This window comes from Xiphophorus hellerii, chromosome 22 (assembly GCF_003331165.1).
Source record: "Xiphophorus hellerii strain 12219 chromosome 22, Xiphophorus_hellerii-4.1, whole genome shotgun sequence".
Taxonomy (NCBI): domain Eukaryota; kingdom Metazoa; phylum Chordata; class Actinopteri; order Cyprinodontiformes; family Poeciliidae; genus Xiphophorus; species Xiphophorus hellerii.
In genome coordinates, this window is record NC_045693.1 from 11,809,253 (window position 1) to 11,836,931 (window position 27,679).

General features: G+C 36.5%; 1 protein-coding gene across 32 annotated transcripts in view; it reads right to left on the reverse strand.

Moving 5' to 3' along the window:
* Positions 1 to 19,304: 19,304 nt before the first annotated feature.
* LOC116712528 (neurexin-1a) overlaps positions 19,305 to 27,679 on the reverse strand; it is a 281,475-nt gene continuing 273,100 nt past the window's right edge. For 31 of the 32 annotated variants that reach the window (XM_032552330.1, XM_032552315.1, XM_032552326.1 and 28 more), the window contains one exon: positions 19,305 to 21,092. In XM_032552330.1, the coding sequence (XP_032408221.1) occupies positions 20,788 to 21,092 (305 nt within the window). In that variant the 3' untranslated portion in view covers positions 19,305 to 20,787. The remainder of the gene's footprint in view (positions 21,093 to 27,679) is intronic. The other variant, XM_032552304.1, reaches the window with a different exon arrangement.

The following is a 27,679-nucleotide window of genomic DNA, read 5'->3' on the forward strand; positions in this document are numbered from 1 at the left end:
TACTGCATATGAGATGAGGCCCTTCATTATAGTGGTAAAACTTGTTCTAGCAAAAAGAAAAAAAATACATTGAAGCTGCACAGTTCATTGTAAATAGATACTTAATGACTTACTGCTGTCACTGCGTGTACCATTGTTTAGTTGCATTATTTAGCATGCATAATGTCCACTGGTTATTATTGTTTTAAATTATTTACCTGCCCTTATTATCAATAAAATTGAAGGGGGAACAACATGAAACCAAGATTTTGTTGCTATTAAAGCCATTTATGTACAATGTTGACCTCGTGACAATCATGAATTTTGGTTGAATTTTGCAAGAACAACACTGCATGAACCTTCTGGGGGAAATGTGACACCAGTAAGGATATCGTCATTATATTATACTAAGAAACAACTTGGTGACTGCCCAAAAGAAGTACATCATACCTTCTGTTTACAAAAACAATTTTATTTTGACCGAAACATGTTCCGTGGCTACTGCATAGGTTTAGAATGAAAACGTGTATGTTTAGTACTACAAAACAATTTACATCTCTCTACTAATTGGAAAGGAGGGAATGCAATCTAAAAAGTACAAAGCAGGAGAGTTGTAAAGGGAAGATCTAGATGATGTTTCCTTCCACTAATAAGACTGTCTGAATTTTTTAAACAACATATGGAGACTATAGCCCAGTCTTACATATAGACTTTCCTTATTAGCAGCTCCATGATGTAGTGTGTTGTATGCACAACTTTTCAGCAGTTAAGTATGGGATGTTCACCACATGGGGAAAAAAATGGATTTATGAGTTTCTGACAGGCTGCTCATCAGATAGGGACAGCATGGAGAAATCTATTTTCTTCTTTTCAAAGCTCAAACAAGAATAGATTAGTGAAAAGAATTAGGGAAAATAGAAAAATATTACATAACAAAATATCAACACATCCACCCATTCATCTATCCGTCATCTATACCCTTGTGTTCTGCCTATCTTCAATGGTCATTGGACAGGAAGAGAAGTACACCCTGGACAGGTTGACAGTAAGTTCCCAGGTCAACAAAATACTGTATGGCATATTTATGAGAGTCTGATTAAGACCAGATAACAATGCAAAATAAACATGATGGTTGACAAGCGTTTAATCAATTGTTTTGAACAAATTTTTCATAAGCTATGCTGACTAGATTAAAGTGAAGTTGTAAACAATCTCAGCTGTGCTTTGAAAACCCACATCAGCCACTTGTATTTCAACAGTTTAGTTGGTTTATGTCTAGCACATTTATTGAAATAAACTCTAACAGTTACAGATACCAAAACTTATTTACAAAAATTCAGCAGTTTTGGGTGTACTTGCTTTATCCATAAAAGAACTATGGTTCTAAAATGTTGTGGCCTCATCAGACAAATGCATTGAAAATAATTTTTTATTGAAGTGGTGACATCATCCACCTTACTTTCTACCAGGTTGTTTAAAACTAAAAACCAAGACAACACAGAAGAGCCTTGTTGATTTTACTGCTGCTGCTTGTAGTTCTAGCACATCATGGCAGCATGATATACTGAGGTGATATATTTCTTTGGGACTGGGCTGTTTCTGACCTTCATGCATGCCATGGCAAGTACTGCTGTGAAGTCATAACCTGTTCTCCATAACCCTGCAAAAATGTCATGTAAGAAAAAAAAGTAAGGGATGAATTTGACTGTCTAATATGACTATTAACTTTAAAAGTAGAATATCTTGTCATTTGTGTATCTTAGCTTGTTAAATGTGTTAGTGTATGTACAATTAAAGCTTGTGGGGGTTGCATGTTGCTGTCTCGTCTCATGGCTGTTTGACACACTATTTCTGGTCAGCAAAGGCTGCTGTAGCAGACTAAAATGGTCCATTTGGGACAAAATTATACTGGAAGGCATTGTATCATTTAGATAGATTAATGACTGGGGGTTTTAATTAGAACTCTGGGTACACATTCTGCTTCATTATTCAGGGGAAATACTGCTGCCCAGCAGCACTAAGCTGGGCTGCTCAATAAGCACTGCCCACGATAAGAGCATTGTAGTTTTTAAATGACATGATAAAAAGGTATAATGTCCTCCTAAAAGAGAAAAGTAAAAAATGTAAGAGATTAAAACAAAAGTTGTCTGTATAACAATCCTCTAGTCTTGTGTTTCTTTCCCCCATAGGAAGCTAGGGATGACTTGGCATTCTTAGATTTTCTGTAAATCTAGACTTGGTGTCCTGAGGATTAATCTGAGCAGGGTCTCTTTTTATTCAGAATATGGTTATGTTGAAGATCATGATTACATCCACAGGAACTAATAGTTGTCTTCCTGAGTATAATCTGCCCTGAAACAGAACTGCTAAAACATTTATGATTAGAGTAACTACCTGAAATAAAATCAAGGCCTAATATTCTTCAGAAAAGATGATATTTATCTTGCTTTTATTTTAAAGCAAGATCAATTGCACTGAGCAGAAATACTTTGAACATTTAATTTTTAGTTATGATTTTCCACTACATTCTCCAAACCTCATTGGTTTCCTTAAAAATAACCAGATGATATAATGGACAGATGGATAGAATATGAAGTACAGGAAAAAACATGACTATACTGCAGGTGATATATAGCATGTTATTGCAGCATTTTGCTGATCAAGCTAGGTTTGTTGTTGACCCATATAACCAGGCAAGAGGGGGTGCCTGGCAAACGTGCCGTGCCCACCTTTGTGCATTGGTCTTGCTCGCTATCTCAGCCCTGGGTCAGGCACCCATTTTTTGTAATTCTGTGCAGATTGTGGGTGCCACCATTCACTCAAGCAAGTTGGAGGGTGCTCTTGCAGAGTAGGTCCACCTGCACTGCTCTGTGAGCCATCTGTGAAGGCTGTCTTTTTGGAGAATACTGCACCATAGTAGGCGTTAAGTGTAGAAGCCACACCACTTGCTCACTCTCATGCAGTCAACATGAATCTCTCAAAGCTCTTCTAAAACTCAGCCATTATATGTAAAAAGTGACCTGTAAGGAAGATGCTCAACAATATAAAGGGGACTACACTGACTATGACATAGCCTTTTTGGTGAGAGTAAGATGTTAAGAAAAATACCAAGATTCTTGTTTTATTTGCTTGTTGAGATAATGGACAATGACATAAACCAAAAGACTTTTGCATATTAAGCTAGACAAGTTATTGTAACAGTAACATACATACATATTTGAACAATTCAGTCAGAAACTGAAATGTTATCAAATATATATAGTTCTCATAGCTTCCCTTTTGTTTGAAACTGTGCCCCTGGAAAAATCCCTGTTTTAAAGGACTAGAAAATTGCATGGCTTGTTTTTCCCCTGCATTATGGAAACAATTGGTATTAGTTTACAACATTGATCAAGGAGTCAAATTAAATTTGGTTTTACTCCCCCTTTTATCAGAAATATGTCTTGTATTTCTCTGTTATTTAGGTTAAAATTACGCATTTATAGTGTTTTTAAATTTGCTGTAAATCTAAACTGATTTTGATGGGAAAAACTATTTGAGTTGAAAACACAGAGTTTTTTTTCATAATTTTGTTTTTACTTAAAACTTTATTCTATTGAGTCATTCTGATTATTGCTGCATGATTAGAGCAAAACACAACTAGCCAACAGATTTTCTGTCCTTTAAACCCCCTACAGTTATTTGTGTGCTATTCAGGTAAAATAATGAATTTAATTGTATGAATTCCATCTACTATTGTTCGAGCAGTACTTTGTGTCACAGAATTGCGGAGTTGTAATGCTGTGCAGAGACTCTTCTGATTCAGTCTCTGGCATCCAGCGTATCCAGAATGTACTTTAGGTCTGTTTAATGAACATGTAGTTTATTTAATATCAACAACAAGGTTAGATTACAGTGTGGGTAATTAGTTGGGAGTCAGATGATGGCTTTTTAATTGCTCACTTATGCAAAACTATGATGAGGAGCAATAAGCGAGGGCCACTGTGTCCTCTTTGTAGATTCAGCATTCTGTTGCATTCTGTGGATTTCACTAAGATGTAAATGTGACAAGGCTATTGTGCTTTACTCTACCAATCCTTCATTAATACCTTTCTCTAGTGAACTGTCAAACAGTTGTCAGAGTTATCCACATCCTGTCACTTATGTAAGAAGACATGGAAAACACAGCAACACAAAAATGCGAGCACAGCACTTACCTTTTGATTTTGTTTTCATTCTTTATCCTTTTAGCCAGAGTTTGTGTCTTGTTAAATTGTGAAGTGAAACACATACCTCAGCCCTGCGACACACTAAAGCACAGCTGTTATGTCTTGCAGCAGCGCTGACAGGCCGTTGGATATAAACAAGTTAGTGCTACACACAGGGAGAATTTATTGTCACTCATCGGCAGGTCAGGATCAGTGGAATATCTTAAAAATTTATGAGTGCAAAAGTAACAATGTGAGGTTGGAAGAGATCTCATTGCTCTCAGGTGATGTTACCAGATGGAGAGGGGATTTTCTGAGGCATCGTTCCCCATGAACAGAAACGTTTCTCCATCATACCAACTGTTACGACTCGTGTGATGCAATTCAGCTGACATCCTGTGTTGGCAGCTATTCAAAGCAAACAACATCAGAATCATGCTAAACGAAGTCAAACTAGTAACTGACAGCAATGTCCCTTCTGGATTTGCAGTGAAGTTGAAGATGAGCCTTATAAGTAGGGGTAATCCACCAAACCAACATTTGCCTGGCATCAGATATTGCTGGAGGTATAGACTCCAGGAACCGTAAAGCAGATGCTAACTTAGCAATAACTCTTCATTGGTCAGACAAAATAATCTTTGTTGTCATGGTAGATTAACAACCATTTTAAAAACTTCTCAGTCTCATTTATATTCAACCTAATTTAACATAAAACACTGAACTTCAGTTAGGTAAGCACTGGATTAACACAACTCTGGTTATCACATGTCAACAAATGTAGATCAGTGAAATGGATAAAACTACTTTCGAAAATGCTGTTTTCTAAAGACACCATTGATGTTCCTTTTATACACAAGATATGTTATATCTTGTGTTATAATTATTTTAATACCCATAATTTTATTCTTGTCAACTATAGAGTTTCGAAATCTGAAATCTAAAAAGAATAGTTTAAAATTTTCTTATAAATGTGTCCATAAGCTGGGTTGATTTATTGAAGCTGTAAAATGGTCTGAAAAGCTGCAACATCCAGTGAAAAAATTCCTTGCTAATATTGTAATCAAAGAATCCTTGCTGCCTTTATGGGCAACAATTATTTCTCATCAGTTAATATGGTAATTAACATAAGCAGGTGTGTGCACAAGAGATTGAGAGAACACAGCAGGTTGTCTATGTGCAACATTTAAACTTACAGAATGAAATCCTGAAAATATAGTATGTCCTTCATCAACACAGAAATATGGAGCCTGAACCTCTGGTCTTCGCCCAGCACCAGCAGGTCAAACATGATGATATGGAGTTGGGTTCATTACACTGACTAAAAAACAATAACAAACTGAAAAGAAAACTTCATATTGCACACATGAAATAAGAATATACTGTTCAAATTAATGCATGGCATTTAAAACATGCCACCCACACACTGGCAAGGAAATATTTGAGGCTTAAATTTACTAGAAGGCGTGAGTTTGAAGGTGTTTGTGTGTTTATAGCTACTTTAAAATGAAAGCAGCAGCATCAACTCAGGTTTAAATCCACAACAACTTTAAAACCAAATTATGCCTATTGTTGACTTTGCTATTTCAACAAGCATTATTCACAGCTGTAATAATATATCTAGTTAGAAAAACATTTTCTATAAAAGCATGAAGACAGTTATCCTTAAATTAATGTCGCAACTTTTTCTCGTTTTAATCTATCATACTGTTGTTTAGAAGAACTGCAGGCTTCATTTGGCAAATGAGTTAAAGCTCAAATTACATGATTTTTCCACTCTGTTTTCACAGACCTGATCTGAACTTTGTTTTTCGTTTTTGTTGTTTTTTTCACTGAGCCGTTTAGAACAAGAACCCAGGTTTTGTGCTGAAACTGTTTTTATGAAGAAAAACCTACATGTGACATTCACAAAGGGGAACAACAACATGATGAATGTGTCCTTGAGCTAAGGTACGATTTGCCTTTTGGGCTCTCAGTAAGCAGCTACTGTAAGAAAGAGAGGAGGAGGATAATTTCTGGCTCCAAATTTGGTTAAAACATGTTCACCTTAAGAAAATGGGTAACATACAAATCAGCTTTCATAGGAAATACCTTGTCAATGTCACACTAAACTTTAAGATTTACATTAGACCACTAGATGACAACAGCTAATTTCCCCATATTTAAAATACAGCTTTTCCCTTTTCCTGTTAAATGGTCTGAACATCCAGGATTGTGAACGAAACATATGATTACAAACATTTTAAAATTTCTGGAGGCTATATCTGCTCTTGGTAATGGTAGTGTGTGGATTTCCTGTAGCGGTCTGTATCACAGCAGGGTCGATGAAACCTTTGACTGAACACACTCAGCTTCATGAAGAGGATGATGCTCAGTGTTTCCACAATTTTCTTGATTTTTATGAAGAATCTTTCTTTGCACCATCATCTTTAGTGATTCCAGTCATTCATAGAAGAGAACCAGACTTATTTATCAGGGTGTTGAGACTTCTTAACTCCTAATCCAACAGATGTTGGCAAAAAGAGATTCTGCTCTCCACCACAGACTTAAAAAAATATGCAGCATCTTGCTGCAAACACCAAAGGACCTAAGCATTAAGTTTAATTTCAGTAGCCACACTGGAGATATAGTGCCTGAGAAAAAGGTTGACATGATCAATACTTGCTTCCCTTGGTGTATCTGCCAGTGTTTGTGTCTTATTTCTATCCACAGTCTACCACCTTGGATGAAAGGTCTGGGTCACTGGTGTAGCCTGAGAGGAAGAACCATCAAATGATGCATAAAAATGGCCTGGATTTTATTGAGCCAACTTATACAACAAAACCCAGACTATATTGAACCAGTTTCCATGTACACCCTCAGGCCATGTACTTGTTTTTTGGACTGCTTGAAAGGCCTGTAAAGTTACACATGTAGGTCAGAAGGGCATAAGCTTTTGGCAATACTTGCCAGGAAATATCTGACTTGGTGAAAAGAAATGCACCAGTTTCACCAGAGACATGGCTAGCAAAGGTTACTGACTTGTTTAAATGTACAGAAAATTAGCATACATAAGCTTTTAAGTACATAAGCACTGCTGAAAAAATCCTTTTATGCCAAGTTGCATTTACTCTCAAATAATTAGCTTAAAAGTGATACAGAATCTGATTTTCTTTAAACAAATCAAATAAATGTTTTTGCTTGCCCTTTCTTTTTTTTGAAAATTGTAATACTATATCTTATCTCTACTGCATCTCTCATGCTGCAGACAAATGAAACAGTTAATACATAATCTGTGGCTGTCTACACTGTGTAACTGACTGCAGCAAAGATGACTAAAGTGAGATAAAGATGCTTTTGTCAGCTTCGCAGATTGTGCAGTAGTAATGGTGACTCAGTACTATGTTCACAGCATAGACGCCCAGAAATGATTTTTTTACGAGACAGAGTAAAGAGGAGCAAATAATCCTATAGCATTTTAGTAAGCAGTGGCAGTGTCAGCTATACAAGCAGCAGTTGCAAGAATATTCTTCCTTCTCCTTCACAAGATGAATTATAAATTATGACCTTGTCACTAGAAAAAGCAAACAAACACAGGAAACAAGGTCTTAGATTTCATTTGAACTTGTGGGCAGAACCTGATCATCCAGTTACACTCCAGTTACACTCCACACTCTGTATTTTTCTGCTTGTCTGTTTATTTTTTCCATTTAAATGCTAAGCAACAAAACACAATATATGGCATTAAGTCCTATTATTAATGTATGATTGAAATAAAGCTGAAATCAAGCAAAAAAAAAACAAAAAAACTTGGACTTATTACTACATATGAAAAAAGGATTATGTTTCAATGACCTTTCACCCACTTGGTTTGTCTTTTGAAGTAGCTAATCATAGTTTTTCAAAGTTGTTTGATCTTAAGATTATTAAGATATATACTTTTTGAAAAGAGAGTACTACTTTCAAAAAGTTGATTTGGTGCTATGGCAGAAAACAGAGAAAAGGATGACAATGTAGCATAAAATTAAGTAATAATATTGGGTTATCACTATGGTGTATTAGTCACAGTTGCATTGATGCTGTATAAAGGATACAGATGTGCGTTACATGGTGTGCAGGAACTGTGCTGCTCATGCTTTAAAATTTTTATCAAAACTGCTTAGCTTACTCAAATATACACAGATATTTGAGACAGACACATACATGTACACACATATACACTTACACTGATTTAAATGATCATTCCTCTTTTTAATAATAGGTATTTAAATAGCTCACCCAGACAGAAATAATAAAAAATCTACAACAGACATGGCCCTGACTAACTAGCAGGTTACACACACTTTTCGCTGTCATTTTGCAATATTAATACATTTCAGTTCTCAGAATATCTTCCTTAAAAAACAAAGAAAGATACATGCTCTCATTACCTCAATAAGACTCTTGTTGATTTAACTATTGCAGTTGGGGACTCTGGTGGTGGACATGGCCCCATCTGTACAGACATATTGACTTTGGCATGGAGCTTCACAGTGTTTTCTAGCTATGGACTGTCTGAATGGTTTCATATTGTCTAACAGTGGTAGATAGCATAGTGATTTAAAATAACCAGCTCTTGCTAGACATGCTGTTTAATTATTTTGCCGTCATATCATTTGCACCTTTTATCGACATATCCTGAACCCATTGTGACACCAACAGCTAAAGAAATATTACATTAAAATCATGTCTTTGAGCTGACAGATCAGAAGAAAATGGATTTTGTTTCAGATTGGTCTCTTTCACAATAAACCCACTATTGCAAGACCTTGCAACACATATTTTTCAGCTCAGTCACACTTCAGAATCGGCCAGGGGAGTTTTTGTCCATGGTGCTCAACTGTAGTACAATCACAGATAAGGCTCGGATTTTGTGAGACGTTGTTTTGTTGGCATTAAAGTGTTTTACTTTGTATTTCTATGATTAATTACAGTTAGTATATTAGTAAGAAAAGTAATGTGATGTTTAAAATTATTAAAAGTATTTCTTTTTATTATTTTATCACATCATTGCTATAAAACAAAGAAAGATTTTTGTACTGATTGATGAGAAGGGCAAGAATTTTTTTGATGTGAATTAAAAATATATATATATAAATGTAAACAGAAAAAGTAGTCATTATTTTTGAGAGGCATCTGCCTCATTTCCTGTCAAAAACAAACTTCTTGATTGAGTGAATATAACCTTAGATCTCAATTTGCCAGCGGCATCAGTCATAACTGCATATAGTTCTTTCTTCAATTCCATGATCAATTTTTATGTTGGTGTAAAATTAAACACCTTAGTAGGTCGGCAATGTCAAGTTTCTGTTGAAAAACTCATTGCAAACGCTCAGATGAAGAAATAATGAACTGATCCGTTCTGTACACTGAGTCTGCAGGAGATGCTCAGCATTATTATCACTGAGTTTCTCAGACTTTTCATCACCACTGCCTGTTCTGAGTCTAGGGAAAGCAAAGATTTAGACGTCAAGAAAATTAAACAGGGAAAAAGACAAACTCTCAAGTGACACATATTCAATGTTCTCATAATATCAGTTCTTAATTGCTTGCTGATGTGCATGTGTACTCTAAAATATGGAGAGGACCAATGCAAAATAAAACCTCTCGTGTCATTGATCCAAGGATATTAAATATTGATTTCAGTATTATGATGAATCCCAGAAGCAGAAAATAAATTTTATTTGAACGAACATATTTAATTCATAGAACAAAGATCGCAGCCGCTGGCACAAATCAATCAGCTGTCCCTCAACTTCATCACCACCATCATCAGCATCACAACAAAGATAATGACCTCCTGTGTCTCACCGGCAAAGAGACTGTTGCTTGTACAAGAAACTTCCTTTGAGTCTGATTAGAAACAGGCTGACTAAGAAAAACTATATTTGCTGTAAAGAAAAGCCAATAGACATGCAGGATAAGTATATGCATCATGACTTGTACTCTTTGTCTTCATGGCCTCAAATTCTTTTCTTTCTCTCCCTTCTGTGAAAGAAAGAAAGGAGAGAAAAAATGTCACCTTTATAGTTTGGCTGCAGTTTTTCATTGAAGTCAGTCTCAGAGGACAAGTGCTAAGGAAAACATCATTATGTGGCGAGAAATGTACCGGTAATAAACTCAAATGGCACTGAGAGGTGCAGTTGTCAGCCATGATAAATGGCACCTATGCATCCTGAATGTGTTCAGTGCCCTTGCCATGTTGACTCTTTTCTTCTGAGGTTTGGCTCTCAACTGCTGGTTTTGGCCTGAAGCGCCAACCCTGTAACCTCTGCACCAGAGGCTCAGCGCTGACAGAGGAGGGGTGGTCCTGAGACAGCATGAAATATTTATTCACAAGACTTATCCAGTTTTCTAACTTTTAAAATTAAGTTAGGCCGATGCACCTGCAACGTAAGAGGAACCCATCATTCATTTACAATATTTGATGATCACGTTTTATAATTGCTGGAAAGATCTTGGCCCACTCTTCTTTGTAGAATTGTTTTAATTCAGCCACAATTATGTATTTTTTTTTAGCCTCAGTTGGAATTAAACCCAGACCAAAACTTTATTTAGTTTTATTTGAGATTTTCACAAATTGGCTTGCTGGTGTGATTTGGATCATTGTTCTGCTGGTGCATAATCCAAGTGTGCTTTAGCTTAAGGTCACAAACTGATTATAACTGTTGTGGTACTCTGCCTTTCAGGATTTTCTGGTAGAAAAAATGTTGTGGTTCTAGTAAATGTAGGACCTTCAGTTTTTAAGGTCCTGAAGCAGCCCCACTCTGCCAGACTGCAGTTTTTAGCCAGTATTTGTATTAGTTTTTGAATCTTGAACAATGACCTTAACTGAAACAAGCAAGTCCTGTGGTGCTGTTGATTTTGTTCTGGGTTCTTTTGTGACCCAATGGACATGTTGCCAACGCTCTCTTGGCATTATGATGTGAAATCGAGTACCTTGTCCTCATTGTACATCATGAGGACAAGGATTTATGACCAGGATTTAATTGAAATGTATGCAATTAAATTTAAATTGGTGTATCTAATTGAGTTGTGTTGAAATGTGACTTAAAATAATGTTTGAGTCCTGATTCTGATGGGTTTGTGTTTCTACCTTTTCCTGAAGATCTCTATAGGGAAGCGATCCATTAGGAACAGCAGCCACACCTGGCATCAGTTAGCTCATTAGGTCCTGTGGATTTAAACAGCTGCATGACAACCTGTCTTCGCTTGATGATTAACCTTGTTGGGTAGATCTAGCCACCCTGTTGCTCTGGTGTAAACCCTCTGGTGAAATTATCTTCTGTCAACCTGTCTACATTTCAACTTACAGTCAGGTCTCGTGCTCTCAGGTCGAATCCAGTTTCCTTGTTCCAACCTTCTATCTGCAAACCTCCAGTGTTAAGGCCTCTGGTCTTTCAACAGTTGTCCCCTGTACCTCCAGTTTTCTCTCTGCCCACTCCATCCTCTGATACATCCTGGAACTCACATCTCTCCATCCTCACACCAGGACCAAACGTACCCTGTACAAACTTCCTCCTTGTCTCAAAGCCGCAAGCTGCCAAATTTCTGCCTCCTCTCAGATTATTCAAATCCTTGTTAAGACTCCTGTTTAACCATGCTCTCCTCTTCCAGATGCCACTTCCTGCTGAACCAGAAAGAGAAACTCCTAAATTGCACTTTTCACACACTGTAAATATTGGAAATAAACTTTACTTTCCCTGTGTCCCTTAGTTTGATTCTGCAGGTGGGTCAAAAAACAACATGTCAATTTATTGTGAAATGGTGCTAAATGCAGTTAGTTTAAGTGGAGAGGAGTAAATATAAATGCACATTGTATTCTAATTGAGCATTTCAAACAACTATAAAGAGAATGAGGCAGCTGCTTTCTAAACAGCAGGATTAAGTTTGATATCATTGCAGGCCAAATAAAGGTAGGAGAAAACAAAACAACAACAGGATTGACATCTGTTCCACCACTTGTTTGTTGATATCTATCCTGATGCGTAGAGCACTCTTTCAACCTAAAAAAACAGGACATTACTAATATTTTATGTTTTTTTAAAAGCCAGTTTAAATGTGGGTTACTTCACTTTCTTTTGTTTCATAATACTATTCAACTTGTCGGGATATCAAGCATTTTATTTTATTTTGTTCTTTATTTCTCCTTAAATATTAGTTTTATGTTGTAGAAAAATGCATAGTATAACTGAAATGTTATGTTTTTCTTAATTTAAAGTATAGTTAATGTATTTTTAAATCAGGTTCAACCTAATTGTTATAAATAGGTGAAATCGATCATTTTAGTAGTTAAACACAAATGATGTCTGTTCATTTTCAAAACAAAAGATAACTTGGTTTTAAACTAAGAATTTATATACAGCTCTGGAAAAAATTAAAATGATCTTTATAGGTGTTTGAGTAAACTGAACATTGTTATTTTATTCTATGAACTACTAACATGTCTCTGAAATTACAAGCAAAAAATTAATTTTTATTTTGTATTTATTTGCAGAAAATCAGAAATGGTCAAAATAAAAAAAATGATGCAGTGCTTTCAGACCTTAATTAATGCAAAGAAAACAATTTCATATTCATTTAGAAACAATGCTAATGTTTTAACTCAGGAGGAGTTCAGATATAAATATTTACTAATAAACCCATGAGGTTTTCAATGGGGGTCAGTACAGTGGTCTCTTTCTTTTTTCCAGAGCTGCATATCTATGAAGATGTTGTTGGGCAGAATATTTAAACTGGTGTGTACTTAGATCCACTTATCTTTCAGAGTAAGTGCATTGTTTCTACATTATATCCCTGTAAGATAAATTATCCTTTGTCATCTTATAAATCTGACCATATTTTCAGTATGACCTCAGATTAATTTGTATTTGATTATGAACATTAACCTGCATAAATTCATAATATTTCATAATTACATTCACTTTAACCTGGTCAGCCAAGATTCCTTCAATAAAGCAACACTGATTCGCATCAAACCAGCATGGGGCTTCTAAACAAATACTAAAATAAATTGGAACCTGGTGTACTGCTGTGAAATACAATCCACCAGGGTTGTCTCAAGTTCGGGGAGAGGGCATGAAAACGAAAAAATGAATGATTATAGGGAAGGAAAATTACATTAGTGTGTCGAATTAAAGGGACGTCTGGTACATCCAGCAGAGATGGAAGGACGGAGCCGGAGTAAGACAGGAAAATGGTGCAGGATGAATTCAGAGGACAGGGACAAAGAAATTGTGTGTGAAAGTGAGAAATGCGGAGGGAAATGCGGAGGGAGGATGAGGGGAGAGGATAAGCTTGTTGCCAAAAATATATCTCCAGCCAATGAGCTGTTTTTTTGTCTGTTGCATAAAAGATGTTTGCTGAAATAAAGGTGTGAGCTTGCAGTTGGTATTTCATTATTACCTAGTCTTGTTAACAGCGATCACAGTGTTTCCCCAAGGAAGCTCTTGTGTGAAAAATATGTGAGTAAGCTGTTGGATGAAGGGATAAGACAAAAGAAAAAAATCGAACCATTGAAAGAAATATGTGAAAAACAGAGCTGAAATTTTAACATTAAGGCTTTTCTTGTGGCAACCAAACACACTAAAAATTCTTTGGGTCCATAATCTATACTTCCAAGCCTGAGAGCTGTGGACATTTGACCGCCGGTGTTGCTACACAGCTCATGTTGTGATAAGCACTTCCTCAAATAATATAAATCGCGATGCATTTATGCCCTGAAACAAAGCTTTTTTTTGGCTGCGGTATTGATGAAAGAGAAGAAACGAGGGGCCTCAAGACAATACAAACAATGCAGGTTTCAAAAACAAGGCTTTGTGAATATTTTATCAGTTACAAAACATGTTCAGCCTGAATGTCAGGCCTTCGAGATACACACGACTTTGCTGAGAAACACTAAATGTAAACAGAGCTTCTTTTGCCTATGTTGCACACACTACCCTGAATTTAAACATTCTCAACTCATATTGCCCTTTGAATAAAAGATGCATCAGTTTAAAACAGTCCTTCTAAAGCAACGAAACAGTTTGAGATTTCTTCCTGTTGATATCAAGAAATGCTCTCTGCCAACATCCTCAGGGTAGGGGACACATTAGGCATGATCCACTTGGCCTGGAAACATTCCGATTTATAGATTGTAGATGAATTTCCTTGAAGATATTTTGAGTTACTCGAGAAGAACAGGAAAGCAGTGTGTGTGTTTTGTAACATAAAACAGGGTTCTGTACTTCCTGCTTTCATGTTATTGTGAAAGAAGATGCAGTCCAGTGAAAAAAAATTAGTTTTGCTTTTTATGTAACACTTAAATGTTTCATGTCGTCAAAAAGAATATTATAAATGCAAAATTTTGGTTTTAAGTTATGACTTAATCCTGCAAGAATAACTGGGTATTGCTGATGGACGGATTTAAAAAGCTGTCCAAACAAAGCTGTCTTTTTAAAAAAAATTAAAAGAATGTTAAAACTGGCTCAGTGTTTATGCTACCTTTAGCAGTAACACGTGGCATTGTTTGCAATGACAGGCAATGAGTATTTTACATTGCTGTTGTAGAATTTTCCTTGTTTTTTGTAGATTTTGTTAAATTCAGTCATATTGAAGGTTTTTCTAGAATGGTTAAACTGTATATAGTCATGCACAGCATATAATTTAGATTTATGTTTGAATTTTGACTAAGCAACTCCAAATCTAAGCACTGACTGGACTCACTTTAGATTAATATGTAATCTACCGTTGGCTCTGGGTGCTGTGTCTTCATTCTGTTTTGTATGGGTCTTTTAAACTTTGTGTCATATTGTTTTTATATTTTATAGTTGCATGCAAACAAAAGTAGCATGAGCATAAGGCCACCAACTGGACATTCTCCTTCAGGTGTAATGGGAAGCATGTCTTCCAAAATGTTCCATGTGTGTTTTACCTGTTTTTTGGTCAGCAGTTGTTTTGATATTGGACTAATCTGAGGAATATTTTTTGGCTCAGTCTTTCTTTTTTTACTGTTGAATCCTGAACTCTGACCTTAACCGTGACAAGTATGTCCAAAAGTGTTTTAGATATTGGTCTGGGTTTTTTTTTATGACCTCCTGGGTATGTCCTCAATGCTTACTTTGAGTAATTTTGGTAGAATGATTGCTCCTGGGAAGGTTCACCTCTGTTTCATGTTTGTGGATAATGGCTCCCACTGAGGTTTACTGGAGACGCAAAGCCTTAGAAATAGCTTTTAAATCTTAACAGAGTGATAGATAGTGACTCCTTTTTCTCCTTTATTTAAATTTCTTCAGAAGAGTGCACTATGTGTTGCTTGATTGATCCTTTACCCTGCCCTATACTGTTTGAAATGTTATATTTAGGTAATTTCTATTGGTTAACTTTATTCACATGCATCTCTGCAAAGGAAGTTTAGTTAATTTATGATTTAGCAACTTCCAGAAATAATTTTTTTCCATAGTTATTTCTTATCATTTGAAAGCGGCTCTCTGTACTTGAGATTATCTCTATCTGACCTTAAAAAAATGGGCGATAATTTCATTTAACCCTCCTGTTATGTTTGTTTCTGAGATACAGCAATAATACAGCAATTTGACCAGGGGAGTGTTTAATCATTCAATAGTGTCAGAAACCAAAAAATTCCTCCAAAACATTTTTGTATCTGATTATTAACTCCAATACTAACCATTTCAATCAATATTTGTGCAATGATGTTTTTTTATTTCTCACAAATAAAGGATCAATGACGACAACCTACTCATTTACTTATTTGGACATAAAAATGGAATTTACATTTTTTTATGTCCACTGAAAAAAAACTAGACACAAAAAACTAATAATTTCCTTGAAATTGATCTTTTGTCATTTTTTTTATATTACATTTAAAAAAAATGTTTCAATGGGTGATTTTTATAATTGAACTTGGGACACACATACTATTCAGGGTCAAATTGACCCGCTGATTAAAATCAAGATAAATGAGTCGTACAGAGGGGGTGCAATATGTTTTCCTCCACTTCTGCTGAGTGTCCACTCAGTGTGGGTGAAGTTTGCCCACGGGAACAGAGAAGATTCCCGTCAAATGTTTTATGAACACTTGCTTTCTTGTAGTTTCCTAGTGAAGTAAAAAGAATAGTGAGTGTGTGGGGGTGTGGGTGTGCAGGTGTGCATGTGGTGGCGTGTGTTTGTGTGTGTGTGGTGAAATATGGTTCATAGCTGCAAGAAAACATATAGAATTGGACCATTTTTAAAATCTTTTTTACCCTTCAACTTGACCCGAACAATATCTATGTAAAACGTAGACGCACGGGGGGGGGGGGGGGGGGGGGTTGCAAATGTGTAAAATGAATACATTTTCGATTTATATGTAGAGACCATCTATTAACACAAATAGAAAAAGTTTCATGCAAAAAAAAAATACTTCCAACTATTAAAAAAAAAAAAAAAAAAAAATCTTTAAAATGGGTCAATTTGACCCGCAACATAATAGGAGGGTTAACACACTGATGAACATTTTGGGTTAAAATCAGCAGCATGTTTCACTGAAGGGAAAGAGTCTACAATTGTGTTGAATTGTTTCATTCTTTTACCACAAGTTTTATTAACCAAGTGACACTTTTTTTTTCTTTTTCTGTTGCAGTTCTTCAAAGAATTTGTTCTTTCCCTTTGCAATCATTATTTAGCGGCATAATGTTGCTACTCAGGGATTCTGGTCACGTGTATAATACAATTTTAATTTTCTAAGTTGCAACTTTTCATATCACCACAGTTTGCTGACATGTTGCTAGCTTTGAAAAAAAAAATTACATGTTTTCAGTGAACTTAACTGTAAAGCAGGACTTTGTTATTAGTTTCCAGTCTTTCTTTGTTTTTTTGCAATACTATCTGATGTCTGTACATCACATTAAAATATCATACCAGGTCCCTAAATACTGTGTTTGTTTCAGAATTAATGTTTTGTTACACTTTAACCTGCCTGACCAGACAAAAAAAAAAGCTCAACAAGGAAATAAGTAGATAAAATGTCTTTGATCAAACTACGGTACTAGATTTGTTTCTCTTGAGCGTACGTTTTTCCCTTTACTGTCTTGTTGACATATAATTGGATGCAGTCGATACGCGTCACATTAGGAACCAAAATCTGACAGATGAACTGGCTCAAAGAACCCCCGTCTGTCCCGTTTTACACTTCAGAGTCTGTTTACATGTCTCAGAGATTAATGCTCCAAGTTTAAAATGTGCCAAGTAAAAACGGTGAAAAGTTTCATACCTGTCTTCCTAGCTGATACATGTCAAATGGTGTCATTTGAGTAAAGACTGAAGGCTACAAGTTAGAAAATGAAAGGCAAATCTGTGGGTGTGAAGGTACACAGGGGTGAGCGTACCAAATGTAGCTTGCCGAGCATCTCTGCTAGAGTCTAGTGGCTCGATGCAACATTAGAAATTACTAGTATAGCTCCCGCAGATGCAGTCATCCAATTGATTTAAGGGTAATGGAGGTCCCATAGATTTGGGATGAAAGAAGAGCAAATAGACAAAAAAAAAATCAAAACCCGGTAATCACAAAACTTAAGGGTGTTTACATGAGGTTATTAAATCACAACAGCAGATGGCCTCGATCCGATCCAGTATTGGTACTGGATGAAGTACTGATGTAATTCTGGCATCCGCTATCAGGCCCAGCCACAGTATATTGATCCTGGCACAGTTGTTCTGTGTAGCTGGAGGTTGTATGTTGCTTGAATTTACCCTGAAGTTAGGGCTTACAGCCAAATGTTTAAACATATGGACAGAGCTTGCAATGAGAAACTACTGTCAGTAGAATATCCGTTGCCTGCAGAGGGAGAACTCAGCATCATCTTCTTTGGGAAAATGTTGGTGAAAACAAGAAAATAAGAGATACTTGTTGATTGTATTTCGTGCAAAAAGAAAAAGAAAAAGTAATAACAGAGGAAAAGTAGAAGTGTACACATGAGCAACAGAGTTTTAGGAATGACAGGAAGGCTAACTGAAATAGGGAACATTGCTTATTTTTATTTTTTTTTAAGCTCTCAACATCTAACTGCTGTGGAGCTGACGGGCTCAGGGGGTGCAACATGGCTCAGTGGTAGAGCAGGTGCACCATCTGCGGAGACTAAGCAGCTGTTCTGGTTTGATTCCTATCTCGGTCCATTTACCGCATGTCTTCCCCTTTCTCTGTGTCTTTCTTCCAGGCCACCAAAAAATGAATAAACCCCACTAGAGCTACAACAGCCTTCAAAAACTCTAACAATAGAATCTGCTGTTGCACTCTGCAACAAAAATATATTTTAAATACATCGTTATCACATGTTTTGACTTCGTTAACTGAAATAGTTAACTCCTATTTGGCAGAAAGGCTTGTTTGCAAGTAATTTTGTCACTTTTCAGAATGTTTTAGCTCCATTTTCAACTTCAACAAAGTCCCAGACCGTAGGGACATAAAAAGACATAAAACCACTACATTTATATTTTGAGGTCTATTGTAACCATTCAACATTTCTCCAAATTTCTCTCAGAGGTCAGTGCTTGGATTTATTTAACCAGGTGAGACGATTGAGAACTAGTTTTCATCTACACGCTGATCTTCGCAATAGGCAACAGTAAAAGTAAATAATACAAACAAAACATAATTTCTCTCAATTCTACAGTCAATTTTCAGCTCAGCAATCTGACAAGAATGCCATTATAGCCATGAAAAGGGCATCTTCCTGATGCCCATTTTCCAATTATGGAAAAAGTACAGATGAAGGACGCAAATACGGTAAATAAAACTTGCAGTGATTGTGCGGCTTATTCCTATATACCTTTTTACAACACTGTGATTGTAAACAATACCAAAGGCATTGAGGATCAGAAAATGTTGGCATGAACAGATTTTAAAATTCTGATATCATGATCAGATCTGAAATAAAAAATACTGGATTGGAGGAAATCTAATCACAAAAACCTGCAATTATATTATAGAGCTTGTCATCATACTAGTTTAAGTTCACTTAGGTAATGTTTTATTAATTTGCTTTTCCAAAACTAGTTTTAAAAAGGAAACCTTTTAAACTTGGGAGTACAAGAAATGCATTTGAAATAAAAGACTTGGAATTAAACAAAAGAGCAGCAAACAAAGAGAATTCATAATCATCATTTATAGTTCATGGTCATTTTTCCTCATACTCATTCCAAGTACAGATCTGGAAAGCAGATTTGACAGACAGAATGACAGAACAAACACAGAACAGTTGAAATGGAGGCTTATTTGACCTATTCTCCTCAGGATTTAGGGTCAGCCCAAGCACACATCGTCCACTGTTTTAGTACCACTTTGGGGGAAAAAAAACACGCACACAAATTAATTTCTCCTAATCCAGCCTCATAATCATCACCACTCATATTCTTCTTCATTTTCACCTATCTAAATCAGGATGGAGGAGAAAGGCAGTGATTCCTTGAAAGAGATTCACACGAGACTCCATTGTTGGTGTCTTGTGTAGTTTTCGGGAATGGATAGGCTATTACTGGTCCAGGATTATCTATCTCAGGTTGGCATTTGTATAAAAACTATATAGGAATACATGTAAAAACAAGGAGATTTCAAATTATCATTCAACTGAGAGAAAAACATGTCCTCATAAAATCTTCTATGTCTAGCAACACCTATTAACACATATGTATCTTTATTTTTTATTGTCTTTTTTTAATAGATTTTATTCCAAAATGGTTGAGGAGCAGTTATATTTTGCATCATCTTTACAACAGGCTATAAAACACCACTTTGTCACAGTCCAGAAAGCACATATAGATGTGGTTGTACTGTTTATAAACATATGTACTGTAATAAGATAATTTGCGTGCATGGCTCCCAGGTGGTAACCTTTTCTCAGATCCCCAGGAATCCGAGGAGAAACGCTGTCCCCTTAAGATCACACAACGTGGAATATGAAGGTCTTCACTTTCTCTCTCAAAGAACTGTCCTTGTAAATCAGACCATTTCATGAGAAACAACCATCTGTTCTAATCTTTACACTGCAACAGCTCAGTGAAACAAATAAGTCTTGGCCGGACTTCACTGCCTCTTCGGTGAGTGCTTTGGCCTGAAATTTTCCACCATGAGATTTCTTTTCGTCCTTCCTTCCCTTCTGGAGTCAATGTTTGGCATATTTATGGTATGTATTTATTGATGCAGTGTGCCATTTTCTCTAGAAAAAAAAGTCAACCACACAAACACAGGCAATGTAAATGCAGTTTGTAATGTTGAATCTCCGTCTGCAAAGTGCGTCTGTACTCTTCTGTTCCCAGAAACATGACAGATGGGTGACATTACTCTGGCCCAGGAACAAGTCACACATGGGTTATTATTGTTTGGTTCATTTTAGATATTAGCCAGTCCGTTTCCTTTGAGTCTCTCTCTGGACAGTATGTCCTTTTTGTTTGGGGTTCTTTAGAGTAAAGAAATTTATATTTTTATTTTCAGTTTATTTTGTAGGGCATTAGCTTGTAAGAAAAAAATGACTAAATATTGTTCATCTTTGTTATTATCCTGTACACATGTTTATGTCCTGATCTATCTTTGAGACAGATGTCGGTCTAGAAAAGACCAAAGGGTCCTCAGTCACACGTAGTACTCTTTGTCCTTGTTCTTCTTGTTCTTGCTGGAGGTTTTCGGGTTGTTGATGGGTTTCTCTTTGACTACTGTGCCATTGGATTGTGCTGAGTTGCTGATGTAGTTGCGACTCTCATCCACGTGATACGATCCCTCATCTCTGTTACGGTACTTGTACATAGCATAAAGGAGGATGAGTATACACAGGGCAGCTGCTGCTACAATGCCAACCACCATCCCCGTTGTGCTGCTGGACTCCCGGAAGACCTCCGACGTGCCCGGGTAACCCTTCGGTCCAGATCCTGTGGGACTGGCTGCAGGCAAAACAAATACATACAGTTACCTAACAGGCTCTAACATGTATTTACTTCAACGTCTTATCATTGCTATCATATCATTTTAAGCAGTAAATTGAATTTTAAAAAGTTTCATTCAGCACATGAATTATGACTAGATATTACATGAGAGATTATGCTTGACATATTATGATGTCTCTTGCAGAAAATGCTCATCCTCCTTAACCTTTTTGATGTTTGTCACATTAAAATTACAAACCTTGATGTATTTTATGGAAATTACACAAGACAGGCAAACACAAAGTACTGCATAACTGTGAATTGTAAGAAAAAGAACAACATTTTCACAAATAAGGATATGAAAAGTGTGGCATGCATTTATGTTCACTTTGTAGAACCACTTGTTACTGCTGGTGGTTCTACAAGCCACCGGCCAACCTTGTCAACTTGAAATTTGACAAGGTTAAATTTTAGTTCAATTTTAGTGAGGCTGTAAGCATCGATTAAATACACTCATTAGATTACTTTCAAAGGAAATTGGATATTATTTACAAGTATCAGATTAAAAGGGTGTGCATTACATATGCATGTCACAACTTTCTATTACTTATTTATTTTTTTTCCACTCAATTGAGCTCTTTTGTGCGGTCTATTGAAAAAAATCTCACCATAGAGTCAAAGAGATTTGCAAAATTAAGTTGACAAAATGTGAAAAATATTTAAGTAAGGCACTGGATTTTCTTATAAGAGGAAGTTTGCTAGTAGTTTCTGACAAATTGACAATTAGTGTCATGGATCCCAGTAATTTATTTACATATATCAACCAAGAATCACAAGACTCTAAAAAAACATTTGTCCTTTGGTAACAAAATAAGAAAAGAAATTTGACCTAATAAAAATAAGCTCATCACAAATATAAGAAAATAACTGAAATGTAAAATTTAAATTAACCACTACCACAGTACTACAATGTAACTTGTAAACACATTGCAAAAACATATAGTAAACAATGCAAGTCATGCCTACCCACTCATAGACAGACAGTAATTAACTCAAAGCCTTGGAGAAAAAGACGGTTGTAATTCACTGTTGAATGTAGATGTTAGAGGCCAGAAGGCAGCTTGTACCACAGAGCAAAGCTCAGTAACTGAAAGCTTCCTCAACAAGCAACAACAGATAAAATTTTTAATACAACTGGAAAACCTACTCCTGTTGACCCAAGAGGAGGAAACTGGTTGACAAAAACAATCAGAGATGGAAGAGTGGGAAATGGAGCATGCAAAAGAAATCTTCTAAATTTGCAGACAAAACGGGCAAACTACTGTGTTAGGGATTCACTGAAAAACACAGCTAAAAGCTTGTGGCTCATTACTCGTTTTACAGCACAGTCATGAATGAACAGACAACATTTTCAGCTTTCCTTACATACAGCATTAGACATGATGCAACAGTATCACACAGTCGCTGAAAATAAATCTCTCACAAAGAAACAATTCTTCAGCTGACTAAGCAGATTGAGCCAAAGACTGCTCCCACTTCTGTTTCCAAAACAATACCATTCAATCGAACGTATTCTGGAAACACATGAGCTGCCTGATATCACCCAGTCTCTCTGTCATGTCTGTCTGTTGTACTTTTGTGTTAGTCATCAGTTCTGCAAAACTCTCAGAATTTAAGAGCATTCTCTTTGATTTTCTTCCTCGTACTTTTAATAAAACTTTTACAAACAAATACTGTGGAAAAAACCTTCAAATTAAATCCATATTGTCCTCCTGTGGATATTTCTTTTTGTATTTGAATTGTGCATTGAATTGAATCTGACTGGTGGATCTTGTCTCCCAACTATCTAAAGATGGGTTTCTCTAAAATCTTAAACAGGCTTTTTTGCTGCTTGCAGGACAGGTTTAGAATCCTCTAAACCATAAAAACACCCACTTTTTAAATCATTGGAAAATGTTCGTGCTGGTATATAATTCTGCAGTAGGTTCTGCTCTACTGTGAAGTTTACTGTCTCTAAAGTTAGAATCAAACACAAAATCCACATAGAGGGCTCAAGATTTATTTATTTTTGTTAAATCCAAATATCTCAAACAAACTCCTCAAAGTTTACAAGGGAATTCACAAAGCATTGCAATCTCCTTCATTTTTTGCTACTGATGCACTGGATTAAAAAAAGATATCACTAGACAAAAGCTGACACAAACACACCCAGCAAGTTTAGCAGATGGAAGCAATTTGAACTTATTTTTGCGTCAGATCACAATTGTCCCCTTTTCAGCACGAATGTAAGAGGTGCTGTAGTAATCAAAGTGACAGAAACAAATGTTTTACTATTGCTAGCAAATAAGTCCAAGTTTTGAATAAGAATTGAATAAGAATTCACCAAAGCTGTCAGAGTAAAATATTAACTTTTCCAACTCAACAGGTGATGCTGGAGATTGTAAGAGAAAATAGTGATGCATCAGCATGACTAGGTTATTCAGAGACAAAACTTATTTAATTAATTTTGATCATATTTAAGCTACAAGCTATCAGCATCAGTTTTTGTGGAAAATCTATGAATCTATGTAGCAAATATTCTGAAACACAAGTACTCTGAACGTTTTAGGCCTTCAGAATGCCCAGGAATTTGTACAGTTTGTGATTTATATAAATATAAAACAATATAGATGGCCTTTTCCCTAAATACAAGCATAACATCTAATTGAATCTTCAGCAAATTGCATTAATGCAGAGAGACGTTATCTGTTTCAGGGAGGTTCTGCTTCTAGTATCAAAATCAGAAGAACATGCAGATTCAGGTTTGCATGTGCTTCAGTACTCACAAATACTTTAACTTGACCCTTAGACAGCTGCAGTGTTTTGGATCAGACTGAATCTTATTCTAGTTGCCCCTTAGTTCTAATAAAATCATTTCAGAGTTTCTTCATATAACTAAAATGTCTGTCCCATTCAGCTGGGAAGCATAAATTGTAAGTTTCAGATACAGAAGCTAATGACATTGATTTTATTGTGTTTGAATAAAATAAAAACAACCGTTAATTGTATTTATTGATGTTCACTGTCTTTTTCCCCTCAATTTGTTCCTTTTCTTTTATCTCTTGTTTTTTTCTTCTCAGTTAATGGTGTGCTATAAAAATAATTGCATTCCTCAGCTTTTAAATGAAACCATTTCTCTAAAAATGTCTTTAGCTTTTCTGCTTTTCACAAGTCATCCTTCAACTCCTTTGATCTATTCAGAGTAGTATTTTCCAACAAGTATCTCCCTTCTCCTCCAAGGACTCAGTCTTCAGTCCAAAGCAACTTAACTACATCAAAAAGAAACATAGACAACAACATTTTGCTGGTACTGATGTTTGTGTAAGCACTTTGTTTCATCTACTCCAGTCCTTATTTCATGATTGAACAAAAATATGTTTTTCCACCTACTTATTACAAATTACCACGGGAAACATTTCTGAAAACCATAAATGCAAAGTTTATACAATATGATGTTAAAATGTGTGATTACTTTGAAAGTATAATTTTCACCAGTGAATAGGCTGGTGATTACACATAAGAAGACTGACTCAGTGCATTTGATAGCTCCTTTTGTTGTTTTGTGCTGTCTCTGTGTTGTAGGTTTTATCAGGTAAAATACAGACTCAGTTTATGTCTCCGCTTGAGTGACGTTTTAATGTTTAGACAGGCACTGTGCTGAGCTGTGTTATTCACAAGCTAATTACCTCCACAGACAGCATATATCCTTGTGTTAGGATGAGTTTGTTCCTTCCGGAGCTATAAGCATTAAAAGTGCTAACTGTAAAGGGCAAAAGTCCTCCAAGCTGTCTGTAAAGAGACAAGAGGCCGCTGCTCCTCATTGACATGTTTTCCACCACGTTTAGACCGATCAGCGGCCCAAGTATGCTTCCAGTGCCAGCAAACATTCAAGGACAAGCGCAGCGTTCCACCAGGGGATTGAGTGTGACTGAGCGTTGCAACAGATTAGCTTTGCCTGTGACAAGCCCACTTATCCTTGCAGACAGGTGTGAAGAATGCCCTCGCCTTGTGGGCAAAAGCCACTGGTTGAGTAGGCACGTCCCCAGCAAGCCGTTGTTCAGGCATTAAACATCGAGCTATTTTCATATTTGCTGTCTGTCCTTTTAAAGTCAAAAGAGTTCAGAGAGTAGATAACAGATTGATGGAAGGGAGAGACCTCTGTCTGAAACTCTGGGGGTTTTATCTAAAACCTTGGCTGGCTCCTCCTGTGAGCTAACTGAGCTAGAAGAGTTGAGGAGGCAGGCAACCACAATCTGAAATATCAGCGGTGAGCCATGTGACAAAAGTCCCACAGTGCGCTGTTCTTCTTGTGTGATCTGACACCTCCAGCTCTGGGCTTTGTTATTTCCTTCTGCCTGGATCTGTTGATTGGCTCCCCCCAGACTGCATTCATACTAAGACGTTAAAGCCTCAATTAGCTGACCACGATTCTTTATTTCTTTCATTATGGGCAAGCTAAAAATATATATATCTTAACAAAGACTAGTCAACAGTGACCATACACAACACTGAATTTACTAGAGAACCTTCAAGTTTAGTCTATAACGATATGCATTCATAGCAGCTCATTAGCTCTCACTTAGTCTCGGTAGAATATTTCAAACCGCCGCTTGATTGAATCTGCCATAGTCCACTAGATCACCTGATGAACCTCATGATTCAGGCCATTTGTTACCCGTGAGCCCCAATCTCCCTCACATTGAGCTGAGGCACAGTAATGTGTTCGACATCAGGCCTTCAAGAAAGCCACATAAGGACCTCAGGCAAATTGCATCTGCCTGTCTGTTCATTAGCACTCCATCACCTCAGAACGGAGGCACATAAACTGAGAAAGAAATAGCGCCTGAAACAAGTGTTTAAAATGATGGCTGCTCTCATACGCTCTACTCAAGCGTACCCAAGGGTAAAATTAGACATGGGGAAAATGACCTTAAAGTGGCGCCTGGCTTCTTGGCAGCATAGCAGGGGTGCGCTTGTGATGCGATGGAGGTAAACTCAGGAGGGTTAACTTTTGAAGGATTGCACTTGTGTTAAAGCTGCCAAAATAACTTTGTCCTCTTCATCTCATCCCAGAGTGAGATTTAAATTACAGTATCACATTCGGGGCCATCATAAAGCCCTAGCTGGTTTACTTACAAGGACAACAGTTAATGATTCAGGCATTTCGCCACAAATCATTTGCCTTTATTTCTCAAGAAGAGATGAAGAAATGGAAGCGATAAACAAAACAACAGCAGGATAAGAACAATGGCGGCCATAAAACCGAACAATCAAAACACGTAAATGCTGAGATTGCTTCGGCTTCAAGTGTCAGTCTGCCACAGCAATTTGTTTTTTTAAAAAGCGTCTTTTCTCCTGATTCTCTCAGGGTTCTTCAGCTTGGATACATGAGCCCGTTTGGCGAAGATATCAGGGAACATGTCATTTAAAAGCCTGTTGTGGATTTCAGTTCTTTTTGCCTGACTTCTTTTTTGCCACATGCACTCAAGGAAAGAAATAGGATCAGAGATACTCTCCTGTCAAGTGGGATTTGAATAAATGGTTCTCTTCAAAGACTATTTTTCCTCATTTGTCTCCAGCGTGAGGGTTCATTTGTTTGGTAATTTGTCACAGGGTGAGCAGGTTGATAAGGGTCACGGATGAAGGAAGGCGCAGAGTGGGGTGGGTGGGGGATTGGTGGTGGGGTTTGGTTTATTTCAGGCGTGTGAGAGGCTTATTTGGAGGTAATGAAACAACTATCGCAATTGAGGATATAGAATAAACTGGCTGGGCTTGACCTTTTATTAACCGTTGAGACGGTTAATAAAAGTTTGTGTTATTTTAAGTGAAAAGCATCCTTTTTAATAAATTGATCACCTGGGCAACACTTAGTTTAGTTATGGGTTTTCGCAGTGCTAGAGTGCCACATGACCATTTTGTCAAGTTACAGCCAATCAATCAAATGTGTTTTAGGAGGGCATTTTGCAAATCACTTATATAAAACAGCATCTAACTTTATAAAATGATAGAATGGGATAGAATACTTTTTAAAATGTTTTGTTCACTTTCCCTGAGTTGGTATTTTGTAGAACCACCTACAAGCTGAAATTATAGCTGACAGGGACAAACCTTTAAACTATATCCTGATCAGCTTAGCCAATTTTTATAAAACAATTCAAACTCAGTCATACTGTATAAACGCTGTATGTGAGAACATACATTTTTAAGTTTGGAAAAGCAGTGGAGCCCTCCCTGTTCGTGGGTCTGTATTCTCAAATTCAAGTAATCAGGGATTATTCTGTGGAGTGTAACTTAATATTATGTGTAGAGAATTTTCCTGTTCATTCATTTTGCTAGGCTGTTTGACACACTACAGGCACAAATTCCAGATACATATTTTCTAGTTTTGAAAATGATGTGTATCACTTAACATAGTTCAATCTTTTAAAAAACCAAACAACCTGACAATACAGTTAGGTTTGTGGTTGTGACAAATTCTGGAAAAGTTTAATTGTCTGAATACTTTTGAAAGGAGCTATACTTTAAATGGTTTTTAGACAGTGAGCTGCTTCCGTAGGAACCAAGAC